This window comes from Haliotis asinina, chromosome 3 (assembly GCF_037392515.1).
Source record: "Haliotis asinina isolate JCU_RB_2024 chromosome 3, JCU_Hal_asi_v2, whole genome shotgun sequence".
Lineage (NCBI taxonomy): Eukaryota > Metazoa > Mollusca > Gastropoda > Lepetellida > Haliotidae > Haliotis > Haliotis asinina.
The window spans coordinates 68,396,706-68,413,376 of NC_090282.1; the positions used below are offsets into that span (position 1 = coordinate 68,396,706).

A 16,671-nucleotide genomic window follows, 5' to 3' on the forward strand; every position below is an offset into this window, starting at 1 on the left:
TCACACAGAAGACTCTGCTCTGTTTTCTTCCACCTGCAAGTCCAACTAAATACTGCATTGTAGGCCTCACAGGGACTGGGAAAAAGAACTTTGACAATGGGTCATTTTCAGGATTATTAGCCATTTCCCGAATTCTGAATGGGCCACTGCCCTTGTATCAATAGCAAACTTCCAAATTTTAATGGGCCATTATTTATTCTAATATGCAAAATGGACCATGGCCCCTGCCTTTCCCAATCCCTGCCTCATCATCAGGTTGTTCTTTCATGGCCATTCTATAGAAACCACATGAAAGAATGAAAGAGTATTTGAATTAAATCCTTTATTCTTCTCTTATGCTCCACTCTACACAACAACATTTACACATCCATAAACACAGGGGACCAGCCATTTATCTCCACAAGATGGACAGGGTGAGGGTTAATATACAGAATTCAACAATTATGTTCCAAGTTTAAGTAAATTTTCAAATGCATCAATTATGATATGCACTACCACTGAAAACATACATTAATGCTCTCATGTTTAATATTAAATAAATATCCCTTCTGACCAACCACCCATTAACCTGTTCAGCTCATAAGAATAAATGACTGATCCCTGACCTGAACTAATGGTAGATTTGGTTAACAGGGAGCTGGATGCACAGCATACAAGGGTGCTGGGCAAAAGTTTATTTGAGAAATCAAGTACGTACAATAATGGAAGAAATCTCACATTAGTCAAAGGTTAACATTTCATGCGTCATTGTTTCCACAACATCACTTCGGTCTGCATTCATGAACAGCTTTTACCAGTCAAGGCAAATATTTCATTTTCCATAAATATGTTTGTTTACACTACCCTTACAAACGTTGTTAATGTTTGTTTGCTTTGTTATTAATATCCAGGATACACATAGCTGCACATTTCATTTTCATTAATACAACAACAATATATCATGCAGATATACAACAACCAGTTTACTGTATCTCAACTTACTTGTATCATTTGAGCCACACAGACATTCAAAAGTAAACTCATTCTTGACAACAAGGCATAAAACAAAAATAACCAGGGAAAAAATTCATTTGAGCCAATTTAGCATTAAAGCATGTTGTTTGATTGAAAAACAATGTAAATTAACAAAAGTTTGATTTGTCAAAATGGTTTCTAATATAACCTGTTGACATTTCAATGGCTTCAGAACAACTGACATTGTGACCAAGTCTGGTGTCACGTTCTAACATCATTAAACAAAGTATCATATTCTAACAAGGTGATCCATTGATCTTAGTATCTACAGAAACCAATCCACAGATCACGGTATATGGGCAGAGATTTCATATCTCACCAAGCTGAACTACAGGTGGCTGTTTAGGCAAGTGATCTATAAAAGTCAGTATGCAAGCAGGCTGAGCAACAGATCTTAATATGTGAACAAGATGATCCACACACCTCACTATGCACGCAAACTGATCTACAGACCTTGATATGCCAACAAGCTGATCTGCAGATCTTGGTATGCAAACAAGCTGATATACAGACCTCACTATGCAAGCAAGCTGATCTACAGACCTTGGTATGCAGGCAAGCTCATCTACAGATGTCTGTATCCAAACTGATTCACAGATCAGTGTATATAAGTATTGCACAAATAGAAGCATCCTAGAAGCAAATCACAGATCAAGCATGTGTGGTCCTGGTTATAGCAGTACATATTGTGATATTCTGACATAACTGGGAACTTGGTGACCATGATACAGACAAGCACTGTACTGTGCACCTATTGGCCACATCATCAGTTATCCAAAGTAATACAGTTCCAGTATATAGAACAACTTCCAAGCATATCATGTCCATGCTGTCATGATAAATAACCCAGAACCATTATGTTGGTGAATGGGTTCTGGGTACCTGTCATAAGATTCTGTTAGTATCTACTCTGAATAAATCATACAGAAGTGATAAAAGTGCATCTAGGCATTGGCAACATTTACCGTTATCTCACCTCCTATAATCTCTTGAATTCATTAAATTACAGGAACATATTAGTCATATGTACAACGTAATTATATATTACTTATATCCATATATACAGGCTGTTCAGTCAATGTAAGTCAGACGTGCACACTGCCAGATGGACCTGACAATATGATAGAACCTACTCTCTTCACTGTTTTCACTCCAGCAAGTTTGTTCAGACCACTAAATATACAGTCCTGCAAGTGTGGTTTGAGTTTGGCAAATATATTCAGTCCTGTTTCTGCATTCTGCCCTACAACTGTTCATCCCTGCAAGTGTGGTCTTCCCTGCCAATGAGTGTATTCTGTCCACAAACGTGTTCAGTCCTGCAAACTGGTGTTCTGTCTTGCAAGTGTGAGTACAGTTGTGCAAGCACATGTTCAGTAATGCAAATGTTCAGGATCAGCAGGGTAAACATGCAGCAGTGGAATCAGTATCACAGACATAAGTGGAAACCAAACCTAACAGTACAGAACACTACTGGAAACAAATCAGAATCACATAGCATGAGTGTTACTTAGCAACCCTTGTTCCACACAAATACAAAGAATACTGCCTATGTTTCCTGGTGCAGCCTGACCTTCCAGACAAAGCCAGTTACACCATGTTTCACATTACCTACACTGGGTATGAGGCAGGTCAAGCCAGTATGAGGCAGTTCATACCAAGTTTCTGGTAGATCACTTCTTGTCCTTCCACCTGGATGTGTACAGTAGGTCAAGGATGTCATGCTCAGTCACCTTTCTGATATGTACAGCTTCCTTCACAGCACTTTCAGTTCAGTGTACAAACATGTATTCCCTATTTTAACAACAACATATGTATACTCACTTAAAAATCAATCTAAATTTACAATTTCATATTCATTCCCGTATCCTTAACATGACTTGATTTTAACTTTCTCCCTGAGGAATGATGTTACATTTTCTGACTGGAAATCCTCTGACTGATCTCTGTCCACAACTGTTTCCAATCAGGTCCATGGGTTTGATGACGCTGGGTCAGCCGCACCTATGGCTGGTACTTGGAGGTAGCTGAAGGACAAAAGGATGGGTTAGTGACACTTGGGAACATATCAAGTACAGTACTTGGAGGTGGCTGACGAAGAACAGGATGACACCATTAGATGAGAGACATATCAAGACTGGTATATGAAGGTGACTGATAGGCAACAGGGTGACATCACAATGGAAACCTATTTTATTGTGAGAGAAGGTGGTGGCTGAAAGACAACAGGATGGCATGCTTTTATTTGTCAACATTAGACCTGTCAATTGCAATATCATAAAAATCAGTGTCACACCACCTCAGACAAAACTTCAATTCAAACCTTGTGATGCTGGCAGCATCTCCCAAGCCCACCACCTCAGCATACTGAACTCGCCACACTGCAAACCACACCATGCCATGCCACCCCGCCACACCACTCCCATACTTTGAGATAGACTTACGACTGGCATAGCACTATGATTGCTTTGTACAGCAGCACCCTGATTGTTAATACAACATCCACCACACACAATGAAACAAGGACAGAAATAATGTATATGATGCTGCTACATTGCCATCACTACATTGAAACTATATTCATCAATCTCTCGAAGTGATTAACATCAATCTCTCGAAGTGATTAATATTAATCTCTCGAAGTGATCAACATCAATCTCTCGAAGTGATTAACATCGATCTCTCGAAGTGGTCAACATCAATCACAATGAATATTCTAACAATTCTGTGTCACATAAAATGTTGCATGTAACCATGGTTACAGTGTTTACACACTTCCATGGTTATCATAGCTGCATTCTGTCCTATGTCCAGAGTTACATGCATCAATTAGTCTACATCCACCTGCCGCAAAATGGCCGAAACAACACCACTCACTCTCTACATACACCTGTCTAAGTATGGCTGAATATTCTGATGCAGTGTTACATGACATATCACACATCTACCAGCTTCAGTTGGTATTTTCTTGTCATAAAATATTGCATGTCCATGAATATAATAGTCCATGAGGACATTTAGTTCTGAATGAGTGAAACTTGTTTGAACAGATGGAGCAACAGAAGTTAAAATACACCTCCAAATGTTATCACTAGAGGGTGTAAACTTGACCAAAGCTTTGGTTTATATCATCTAGTGTCTGCCAGTTTAAGAACTGGTCACCATAAATACACTCATAGAAATGATCGGGAACACGGGGGAAGACATGAAAGTACGAAATAAATTGTTCACTGGTCATGAAGGGACATGGGTTGATGTGCACTCGATGTTTGTTTAACATACACAAACATAAAAGATACATCAACCCATTGGCCCCAGGGGACCAATGAACAATGTATGTATCTTACCAAACACCTCAATGATCATTTTGAACTGTTTGAAGCATAGGTATCAGATGTTGGATCACTTCAACCAACATGTGTGAATCAAACGATTTGCATCTTCCATCTTGCTGTTTTTCCTGCAGGTATTGCCTAAGTAAAGTCAATGCAGTGTAATTACCCTTCATAATTTTCACTGGGACTAGATTTGAATGTTTTGTCAAAATTTATTTATTGGAATGTGAGGCGCATCCTTTCATAACCACTGCTAGACTTTGCAGACGACAGATGAAAAACAGAGAGTCATCTCCCTTCCATTGATAGGCATTCGGACAACATTGGTAATTTCCATGCATCATGCGTGATTGAGTGTTACTCGAGACAAAGAAGTACCATAATGAGTTGCCATTGGCACCAGGGTACATTGAAATGTATCTCGCTTGTAAGTGGGATACACTGAAAATAATAGAAGAGAGCTTAGCCAGTAAGAATACAATATTTATGTGTGAGGTAAGATAAGTGTTCCTGTAAGTTTTCGTGGTTTCTTCACAAGGTATGTATTGCAATGTGGGTGAAATTCTGGAAATAAATAAAAGAACACTTGTACTTTCATATGTTGTCTTATTTGTTCATAAAAACTGAAAAAATTAGTCGCATGATTTTATCAGTCGTGACAAGTAACATTTTTCTACTTCTGCTACTAAACGTGACAGCACAAATCAACTGTTTTCAAAACTCAACACAAAGTGAAACTGGTAGCACTGCAAGTTACCTTGGATACCAAATGTGGCACCATTTACCAATGCACCAATACCATGGCAGCAGTGTTATCGATCTAATGCTTGGCAAACATCCACTGTATTTGTACGTCTCATGCTAAAAAATTGTTTTCCTGATCAAGTGATTTACAAACTGAGAGTGCTTCACATCACAAAAAGTGTTAGTGGTAAACAGTTGAAGACAATAAGAAAGACCAATTGACAACTGACAATGAAAAACTTCAAATGGGCTAAAAGTCATTGTTTTCTCTGAAGCTGCTTTATCAAAATGAAACAACAGAACGATGTCTGGGAAACTATCATATCTCTAACAAAGCATCACACATGGTATACTGATGTATTGTTTCTGGGCTCCTTTCACAAAGCATTAAGGTGATGGTAAGTCACTGAGGTAACCTTAATGCAATGTTAAAGAATGAGAGTTAAGGTTAACTTCAGTAAAGATTGCTTCGTGAAAGGAGCCCTTGGTCTACTACTGAGTATGAGTGATGGAACTAGCTACGGACACTGTCATACCCCGAGTGTAGCGTCTCTGGCCATACAGTGTATATGGCGCTTCATAGGAGGCTGAAAGCACAAGATGTGTAGCAATACAAATGACAATCAACATCAACTCTCATCCTTGTCCATGGTATTACCATGGTTACCTGCAGCAACAACAGGAAGTACAGAAGGCCACAGGTTCTGTCAGTTGGTATTATCCATTTCTCCTAATCCTACTCAAATATTTAACACACAGGGACCTTGAAATTAAACACATTGTTATGACAGTGCACTGCATTGGCATAACAGACTACCACACTTTATAACCCTTCACACCCTGCACACCTCTCTAAATTCACCTATCCACAGTGTCAAGTAACACAGCACAGTATGCCAGTAACATGAACTGCTCAGCAATGGATGCAATAGTCTATCTTCCAGTTACAAAACAATTAAGTTTGGGTGCATACATATAAGTACATGGACTTGTGCAAGCTGATTAAAAACTATCAGCTATTTCAGAAACACTTGTCTTTACTTATTTTTTTAAGCACATTCAACATAAATTTGATCAGAAATGGCTGTAGCCATGACAGTGGCCATATTTTAAGAATCTGGATGTTGGATCTGCATTCATTGTCTGATTAGACTTTATATGTCTCTGACTTTATAGACTCAATATGTCCACTAGTCCTCAACCAGCATGACTGATTTAGCTCAAGAAAGTTGGCTTGATAAGGGAAAAGTACAAGCTAGATATTGACTTGACAATGAGAAACTCTTGCTTGGAAAATATGGTATAACTGTCTGTCACATTGTCATAAAACTGGCACAGGAATAAAGGTCATTAATACAAATCATAACAATCAACCGTGTACTTTGAGAAAACATCAACTTGAGAAAAAAGAACTATTTCAAATCTTTCCTAAATCTTTTAGTATGAATCTGACATGCAAATCAAGTCAAAGACGCGAAACATTGTCATCTAAGAAATATTTATGAAAGCTCATTCACATTACAGTGGAAGTGGTTGGATCTGGAACAATACTTACACATTCTCTGTGGTGTTGGGTGTCGCCGTCGTGGAGAGAGCTCATGGGATAACTTTTCAAATAAATACTTGGCCATTTTCAAAATGGCAGCATGGAGAGCATATTGAAGAATGAGTGCACCAAAACCTTTGTAAAATCCAAAAGGTCCTTCCTCTAACAATATGCACTTGAAACAGTCTACCAATCCCTCGTACCCTGTGCTAATAGGGAGAACACCGGTGCCCAAGTCTGTGTTGTCGATGATGGTGCGTGTTCCCTGGGCGTACATACGATGCAACACTGTCTCTAGTGGGAAGAGCATCAGGTCTGCCAATACATTGCCCGTGAAGGTTGCCAGGAGGTCGGGGAAGTATATTTCATAAACCGACTTCCCTGTGTCTCCAACATCAACACTGTGGTCCTGTCAAAATACACAATCTATATATCCTGTGTCCCTAAAAGTAAAATCATCACATGTCCTGTCAAAAACACCATCTATGTATCCAGTGTCCCTAAAATCATCACATGTCCTGTCAAAAAACATGACCTATGTATCCAGTGTCCCTAAAATCATCACATGTCCTGTCAGAAAACACAACCTATAAATTCAGTGTCACTAAATCATCACATGTCCTGTCAAAAAACACAATCTATATATCCAATGTGCCAAAAATCATCACATGTCCTGTCCATAAACACAATCTCTATATCCAGTGTTCCTTAAATCATCACACATACACATCCTGTCCACAAACACAATCTGTATATCCTGTCGCTCTAAAATCATCCTAGGTCCTGTCCACAAGTCCAGATATGGTTGATTCCTAACATCATCACCATCACTAAACCTGACAATCTAATATGGTCATCTCTCCAGTGTCTGCAATACTTTAATTTGCCAGCTGGCTATCGGGGCCTGCTGCCACCTGCAGACTTTAAAATCTACAGGCCCTGAATGAATCTGCAGACTATATTTGTTCAAGTCAAACCAATAAAAACAAAATAGACTACATTGTACAGTTTCCCACTGTTTCTTAAAAATCAATTAGCAAAGCCTATGGCGTAGAGAGTTTTATACTTTAAAGACTGGTGTTGATATTAATGTGCACAAAGCGTTGAAATGCCAGTAAAACTATAAGCTATTGTAACATGGTGGATGATCCCCAAACGATAATAAAGAAAACTATTATGGGAAAGATTCCAGTTGGAAAATACGCAAACTAACAGATAATTTACTGAATCACAAGGACCTGCAAAGATTTGAAACTCCCAGCACAGTGTAATATCAAGTGGTGCTTGGCCTCTGGGTTTCAATTATTTTGAATGCTGAACCTCTCACTCAAACAACAGAATTTGTTCTGACATACTGCATGTGACATGTGTCTGCTTCTGATGTGGTATAGTACTGACCCAGAGCTCTTGCTGTTCTGACCTACAAAAGCTGGCATGTGTCTGCTTCTGATGTGGTATAGTACTGACCCAGATCTCTTGCTGTTCTGACCTACAAAAACTGACATGTGACTGCTTCTGATCTGGTGTAGTACTGACCCGGAGTTCCTGCTGTTCTGACCGGATTGTGGATATCACGGTGAACTGTGCTATAGAGGTGATGATGTAGTGGGACAACTGGTACGCAACTGTGGGCAGGACTAGGCGCCACACAGGCAGCAGGCGTGTAGTCTGTGGCATCCCCCACCCAAACACCCTTGTCAGACCTTCCTTCACACAGTCCAAGATTCCTGGTTTTTCACTGGCTATGTCACTCTGACAAAATACAAAATAATACTGAAAACATCCAAAAGAAAGGGAGGTAATCAAACATGGCTTAGTTGATGGAAAGGGGAAGAACGAAAATATTTCCAGAACAAATTACACTTAAAGCAGCGACTGTGATGAACTCTGTCAATGGTAGTCCTTTTTGTTCCTAGGTATCTCCATAAAAATGACCTTGCCACATTTCCTGGCAGAATTTTTACAACTAGAAAAATGAGTACAGCTGTATGCATCTTTCAGTCTGCCAGCAGAAATTAGAAGTGCTTTTTGCACAAGACAGTCTTTGTGCCCTAAACATCAGATCTTTCACTCTGAAATTATACCTCTCAGCATGAAGATCAAAAGAAGCTCACAATCAGTGTACTTTCGAATCAGGCAAATCAATGTAAAGGCTTATAAAATGCTCAGTATGACAGAGTCAGCCATTCAATGAAGAATATCTCATTTCTGTCTATGCTGATATCTGATTGCTTCAACAGCATATGCATCCTTTATTTTGATGGGGCTGTCACGGCAAAAGTGTCCTTCAATCCTGGTTCAGACAGGTATCACATCAGAATAAATGATCAGGCCTTGACGACTGAGTGACTGATTTTAGTTTTATGCTGCATCTAGCAAAATCCAGCAACACCAAAGCCGAGGACACCAGAAACAGGTTTTACACATTGTACCCATATGGGGAATCCAACCAGGGTCTTCGGCATGACAAGTGATCACTTTAACCACAAGGCTATCACACCACTAGGGCCCCAGATCGTAATCAGATATATGTGTATGATGGAGAACTGGGGATACACAAGACCCTACCTGGATTGTCTCAATGAGACTGGCAGCAAAGAAGGGTGTGGTCACAACAGTGGACAGTCTGAAGAAGACAGGAACATTCTATGACAACACTAGAAATACCTTTTCAATATCACAAACACAACATTTGCTGCAATTCAATTTTTTTTTTGAGCTACAATTTTTCTAAGAACTAATAAAAAGACACGAATGATTTTTGTCACACATATTATCTGTTTTATACAAAGAGTACAAATCTTAAAGAAGCTAAATAGTTCAGCTGTAGAACTGTAGTAAGGTTTAACTGTCTTATTGTCTTTAGTGATAAGATTACTTAATCAGGTGAGTGAGTGAGTGAGTGAGTGAGTGAGTGAGTGAGTGAATCAATACTTCACCTACAATGCTTCAGTCTGTAATTAATCGAGTCTTGACCAAACAATCCGGTGATCAACAGCATGAGCATTGATATGCACAACTGGGAATCAATGTCATGTGTAAACCAAGTCAGCGAGCCTGTCTTTTTAACTGATTTCAGGAATCCTCGACTAAAAGCAGTTGGGACATTGCTTTCTGATATTTTTAAAATAAGCCGTAATCACACTAAGGAACTGTATCAGAATCCTTTTAGAATACGGTTCTCAAAGGGCTGCAGAGACAATCACTGAGCCAAGGAAGGAGTCCATTTGTCAGCTACGCTACCTTCATGTCTCTCAGACTGAACCTAATGAGACTACATTCAGTCTCTGAGGTGTAGCATGATTAAGCCTTAAGACCTATTCTAGATGTGAAATTCAATACACTGTGGTAACTCACGCTTTCAAAAGGAGATGTTCACCATATTTCTTCAAGGAACTGTGTCGAGAAATTTCCCTGAAAGCAAATACTACTTGAGTAGACTTATACCAACTGTAACTTTTGTCATTTATCACACAGCAATATTCCATCTATGTGATGGCAAATTATCAACTTAGATAACTGATCAAAATACAGTCGAACCCCGTTTACCCGGACGTTTTGGTTTCACTCGAAAATCGTCCAGATAGCCAGATGTCCGGTTAACTGGATCACACATCCAAAACATGAAAATTAAGTGACAGCAACAAATATTCACATATGTATATCAATAAATCAACAGTCATTAGTAATAACAGTGAATCATAACATATAAGTGTACCGATAATACATGGAAGGCGAAACGTAGGTTACCATTTGTCAGGTTGTCTCAGACGTAATCGTATGGCGTGTGGAGCTTCAGATGGTAAGTTAGATGAAAAACATAAATCGATGACACAAAGTTTCTATTTTGCCAATTGCATATTCTTTTGTTAATTTTAAATGCCCTAAAAACATACGACATCATATCGAATTTATGCTGTCTGCAGAAAGTAAATTTCCGGACGGGATCACATGACTTAGATAATATGGCAGGCTATTTTTAACTTGCATCGCGACAGATAACAGGGGTCGATATATAAGTTTTATATACAGTACAATTACCGTGTAGTTTCCCTTAATCCTACTTAACATGTGTTTTCGTTACAGATGAGATGTTCTCACATGCGCCAAATCCTAATGAACAACCCGAGTGACACGTGTCACTAGTGTTTTGATGGCTAATTAATCAATTCACACCAAATGCCTCCTGATAGATTAAGAAATCCCATAGTCGTATTGACGTGACACATACACATGCACGTTACACAGATCTCTGCGTCTGGATAACTGGATCATTTTTCAATGGAAATGTATGGTAATGGTTTGAAAATTTGCCGTCAGGATCCAGAAGTGCGGGATACGGTTAAGCGAATACAATTAATGAATGTAAGTTTTGTTTCACATAAAAATCGTCCGGAAGGCGGGGTTTCCGGATATGTGGGGTCCGGGTAAACGAGGTTCGACTGTATTCCATGCTATCCATGTACAATCACACAAGACCATCCAACAAACCAACTCTGATCACTTTTTGTGTCTCCAGTTGTTGTAAGATTCTTCTGTTATAACTGTTTCTCCCATCTAAACACAAACTGTCCAAACATTTAATAAACACAAACTATCAGCATGTTCAGTGAACACAATTTGTTTGCATGTTCAATAAACACATTCATATAACAAACACTAGCACTGATAAAATGCAAACCAGAGGCAGCTTACCCTCTACTACTAACAGTTTCTCAAATTAACATATAGTGAGTGAGTGAGTTTAGTTTTCACTGTGCTCAGCAATATTCCAGCTATATGGTGGTGGTCTGTAAATAATCGAGTCTGGACAAGACAATCCAATGACCAACAACATGAGCATCCATCTGCGCAATTGGGAACCAATGACAGCGTGTCAGCGAGCCTGACCACCCAATCCATTAGTCGCCTCTAACGACAAGCCTTTTATGGCAAGCATGGGTTGCTGAAGGCCTATTCTACCCCGGGACCTTCATGGGTCAAATGAACATATAAAGAATTTTACTTAGGTAAGGGCGTTAGTTCACTGATGACCGTCTCGCTGACCATGAAGATTCCACGCACCACAAACACACTTCCAATGCCTTTCCACATGGTTGTCATGCCCTGCAACACAAACAATGGCCATCCTTGTCACACCTTGACGATAAGTGTGGATACATAATGCAAGACTTCATACATTGTAATCAGGGTTCATACAATACACAGACTGAGAAAATTGAATGACTTTCCAAGGTACATATAACTAATACAAAACAAACCTAACATCACTGTTGGCAATGTGGATAAAGCATCACAAACATGACAAACATATGTGAAATCTCCAGGCACTGATACTTACTGTCGTCATGAGTGAGTGAGTTTAGTTTACGCCAAACACAGCAACATTCCAGCTATATGACAGCGGTTTGTAAATAATCAAGTCTGGACTAGTGATTAACAGCATGAGCATCAATCTGCACAATTGGGAACGAATGACGTGTCAACCAAGCCAGCGAGCCTGCTCACCTGATTCTATTTGTCGCCTCTTACAAGAAGTCAGCTTTTATGGCAAACATGGGTTGATGAAGACCTATTCTACCCCTGGATCTTCATGGGTCCTTACTGTCATATATTAGCCCAACATCATGGAAACACACTTAATTAATGTTGGAAGGTGTGGATGACAACCAACTGATCTCACGGTGATGTCTTATTAGTTTTACAGTCACTGATATAAGTAGTTTCATCACCTTAATCATCTGCCCAGCCAGTTAACAACAATTACCATCTTTTAACAGCTTTTGGTAAGAAAAGGCTGAGCTTTGAACTATTTATCCTCTGCTATCCGAGGAGACAACTTTCAACTAGACTACAAGGCAAATAACGTATGATACTTTGCATGACAGTGTCAAAGCCTTTGTACTGTGGGTGAACTATATCAACAATATTGTACTTCATACGATTAATATCAAAGGTTAATAATCACACTGAACATCTACTAGAAACAGACCAATATCCAACAAAAAGATTTACTGAAAACCTTCATAAATAATAACCGTGCATGTTGATGTGACCAGACCAGCATTATGACTTTACACTGTAAGCCAGTTCTAATTATTTAGGAACGTACAAACATGAAATGTTATGGAATATTATGAGGCACCATTATGTCCCACAGAGAACCCGAGGAACCTTTCAGGACTGTACGTTGTCATAGTTACCTGATGCCTCTGGAGGTTGATGAGAACCTGGAAGAGTGTGAAGGGTGTAACATGGTACCACTCTCCATTGTGGTGTACCTGCAAGAAACAGTGGAACAACTCAAGCTCCAAAGAAAACGGGGACCAAATTCAAGAAAAATGTGTTTCAATACGTTACAAAAGATAACAGAAGAGCCAGCTCTATTGACTTTCACTCCATATTTCATACCTCACATACTGAACCATTCTATCACTAGTGTTCTTTACATTTCAAACTGGCAGAGGATGGAAGTCTTATTTTATTTTTTCTTTGTATCTTTGTAAGCATGGACCAAAACCTCTTTTCAAGAAATTAATTATTTCCTTCAATAAAATATCAACAGCTAATCAGCCTGCAACTTGTGTCTGTTCTTCACATCTTCAACATAGTTAAATGTACCTGCCTGTAAACTGTAATCTATGAAGATCAAGGTTAGAATTGGTCTTCAGCAACCTACATTTGTCGTAAGAGGTGACTAACAGGCTTGGGTGGTCAGGTTCACTGACATGGTTGACACATGCCATCATATCCCTGTTGCGTAGATCAATAATCTGCCTGGACCAGAGTCCATTATTTAGACCATTGCAATATATAATATCATTGACTGCATTGTCAAAAAACAAAGAAAATCCATTTCTGTGCTTCATGATTTAGTCATACTGAGCTGCTGGCAATTCAGTCCAAGAAATCTGTCTGCAACTTGCTAATCTGTCTGGACTTCACATTTCAGTCACACTAACTACTAGGACATTCTTTCTGTGTTTTCCCATGGGAGAATACTGAGCACCCTACCTGACATTGTCTCCTCAACACAATACATGGATGTGACAGAACCTGTTCTGCAAATATACTGAAACAAACACAAGTCAAACATGTGTCAAATCATATGAATACATATGATGGATTTAAGATCCTATAGCCATAACACAACATGCATAATTTGAACAGAACAATAATCTCAGATCTCTACTTTGATGCAATAATTCTCAACATTAAGATCTGATGTCAGCTTCATGCGAGGTAGTGTCAGTGGAACATTTCAATCACGCCAGTTAGGCTTGAAGTTTCTAATTTCTCAACGTAAGAGAGCAGAGCATTCAGCCAGGCACCTCTGATTTCCGTAACTCAAAAAATGAGTAAAACCAGAGGAACTGCAATTTCCTAACACATATTGTCCATATTTTAGACATACTTTCCATTATAATTCCTCTTATTATTTTGACAATGTGGTTTAAGTCTTCTCAGACTTCCATGACATCACCAAGTGTATGAAAAAGTGTCTGCCTGGTCGCCCACTTCATGCTAGTTACATGTCCGGTTTACAACTTTATTTTATAGCCAGCCCTGTGGGCCAATACATTTTCCAAGGGTAAACATTTGACCATGTCATTGACTACAGGAAATATTTCGAAAATAATGTACAAATGTGGTAGCTAGACAATGTCTCTTTAGTTCATGATCAATCAAACCATAACTTCCACAGATCAGCTTTCCCATTTAACTAACACTAAATGTGATTGGTCTAGAGAATGCTTTCAGCCAATGAACAGTGTTGTTCTTTTCTGATAGTATGTAGCAATCACACATCAATTCATTAATTACATTATTTTAGCACCTTATCTCAGTTTCCTATTTGAAATACAGGGCTGGCTACATGTTAACAGGTCCAGCAACATTTTTCAGTTATCAGCGCTGTGGGCTTGCTGGGTATTTCAGGAGTTTCATACATTGCATGACCTTGTGTGGTATCATCTAGTTACGGAAATACATCACAGTAAAAGATCTGATTTTTTACAACAAAAGTACATAATCAATATGGTTCTTCTTCCAAAGACAAAAGATGTACTTGTGTGAGATGTGGACAAGTATTTCTTGCACACTGCTCAAAACATTTAGGTTTACACTGTTAGACTTGCATGTAATCACAAAGTAATGGCTAAAATCAGGAAGAAGGGTTTAAATTAAATGGAAACCACATCCACATAACAAGCTCCAGAACTTAATCTTGAGTGTATACAAAATACCTACCTTGAAAGTCCAATACTGAAACCGGCAAATTTTTGGATCTGATCTGAAAAAGAAAAGGGTTTCTCTATAAAACTGTGCCTTGGTTGGGAAGCTCAAGTTATAATAAGGGTCGGGTAACTCTGGATGTTCCCCATGGTCTGATGTCTGACCAATTAATTGGCTGCTCAAGAGATAAGGTAAACATCTACTACTGCTATTATAGCCATAGTGATTCTTAAAAAATCTTATAAACGTTGCATATTACACAAGTACATTACACAAAATACTGGAACTGTCTCTTCACAAATAATATTGTATCTTTAGCATGATGTTAAATGGATTTTTTTATTCCCTTGGCCAAGTTTTCTTTTTGTAAATTAGCTCCTGATTTGGTATTTATACTGTAGCCAGCAATGTTCTTGCTCTATCACACTGATGGGGCAGGAAAACATGTGGTCGACAGCATGGGAAACAATTTCTTAAGTAAGTCTGGAATGACACACAATAACCCAAGTCACAATTTGTAACCATCTGATCTTTATTATTTATATATCATCTGATAAGCAGGGCATACTAGATATATAGTCTGTGCTTCTTGACTATAGGATATGTGAACACTGATCACTCGCCACTGAATACCTCTCATCTAAAGGTCACATGCAGCCAATAAAGCTAACATGAATCAAACACAATTATCACTTATTTATGGGATACAAACACAATCAACATGTTTTTTCTATGTTTCCACCGATATGAATTAAAACATTTCATTTTTCAAGCTGAGCAATTCTTAACAATGAAATTAGTATTTCTCAAGCTACACTTCCTTGAAACCTTGGTTTGCATCTTTGCAAGTATGGGGCCAGTGTATCTTTATTACTGCAGACCCCAGATGCTTCTAATTACAAAAAAAATCTCTTGTTCTCGAACTTCAACTGCATCGATAATCCTTGCACGCATCACCTGCTGTGTTTTTATGAGTCACCTTCCCTGTTCCAAGCTGCAGGAACCTAATCACTGTGCATGCATTATGAGTGCAGCGCAGCACAGCTGTTGAAAACAATTTCCCCCCCCAACGCTGATAGTTTTCAACCTTTTAAGTTGAATCTGTATTTTTGATAGTTTGTTACTGTAAGTCCATACCAAAACGAATCAGAATCTGCAAAGTTGTGTATTGCACAGCACGTGACCTTTGATTTGTATTTAATTTTCTGTATCTAAGCTGGAATTAACATTGCAAGTATATATTTTCAAAAATTATTTTACCACACTGTACATGTTAGTTGTTTTAAAAACAAACACTCCGTGAAGTGTGATCTTGTTTGGACTTAGACCCTTTCATTGGACTATCTAAATGTCCCAGAAAACGACCTCCTCAGCATCCCGGTAATCTATAATGTGTCTCTGGTTCTCATGTACCAATCATTTGGGCCCCCACCAACTAAAAGCAGACATAAAGCTTAACTACGAAATCAGTGATCAGAGCAAACTCATCAGACTTTGATCTTGACGAAATTTCAATGTCATAATATTATCGTTTGTCATGAATTAGTCAATACTACCTATCTGGGTCTTAATGTTGTCACCAGATGCTCTTTCGTCAGTATCCTCATCTTCATATGCTCGCCGTCTGTCCCCATCAGCGGCATTCAATGGGCTCGAAAAAGGCCTGTCATTCATTATATGAGTACCCATCGAAACTGACACAATTCCAAAATTTTCATTATTTTTCCATAAACGGTTTAGAGTTATTTCCCTTAGATTAAAATACGGAAATTACGTGCAAATTCATTGTCGGGACGATCC

At 38.7% G+C, this 16,671-nt stretch overlaps 1 protein-coding gene across 3 annotated transcripts; it reads right to left on the minus strand.

Moving 5' to 3' along the window:
• Window positions 1-307: 307 nt before the first annotated feature.
• On the minus strand, window positions 308-16,628 carry LOC137278350 (mitochondrial outer membrane protein SLC25A46-like). 3 transcript variants are annotated; one of them, XM_067810635.1, is made up of 11 exons: window positions 16,428-16,607; window positions 14,887-14,929; window positions 13,651-13,708; window positions 12,840-12,917; window positions 11,642-11,742; window positions 9,994-10,050; window positions 9,205-9,262; window positions 8,173-8,388; window positions 6,646-7,045; window positions 5,627-5,677; window positions 2,921-3,038 (listed from the first exon to the last, which is right to left on the minus strand). In XM_067810635.1, exons 1-11 carry the CDS (start codon window positions 16,558-16,560, stop codon window positions 3,016-3,018), a joined length of 1,218 nt encoding a protein of 405 aa, XP_067666736.1. In that variant the 5' UTR covers window positions 16,561-16,607; the 3' UTR covers window positions 2,921-3,015. The 3 variants fall into 3 exon arrangements, with proteins under 3 accessions (XP_067666737.1, XP_067666736.1, XP_067666735.1); XM_067810636.1 differs by lacking the exon at window positions 5,627-5,677 and having other exon boundaries at window positions 308-3,038; window positions 16,428-16,628; XM_067810634.1 differs by lacking the exon at window positions 2,921-3,038 and having other exon boundaries at window positions 5,484-5,677.
• Between the last annotated feature and the right edge of the window lie 43 nt (window positions 16,629-16,671).

What these genes read in the sequence shown, in the direction of transcription:
- LOC137278350 (XM_067810634.1), bottom strand. Translation starts at nt 16,560, where the DNA reads ATGGGTACTCATATAATGAATGACAGGCCTTTTTCGAGCCCATTGAAT. An exon ending in CAACATTAAGACCCAGATAG is followed by an intron (nt 14,930 to 16,427) that starts GTAGTATTGACT and finishes TTTCTTTTTCAG; the next exon opens with ATCAGATCCAAAAATTTGCC. An exon ending in CAGAACAGCAGGAACTCCGG is followed by an intron (nt 7,046 to 8,172) that starts GTCAGTACTACA and finishes GTATTTTGACAG; the next exon opens with GACCACAGTGTTGATGTTGG.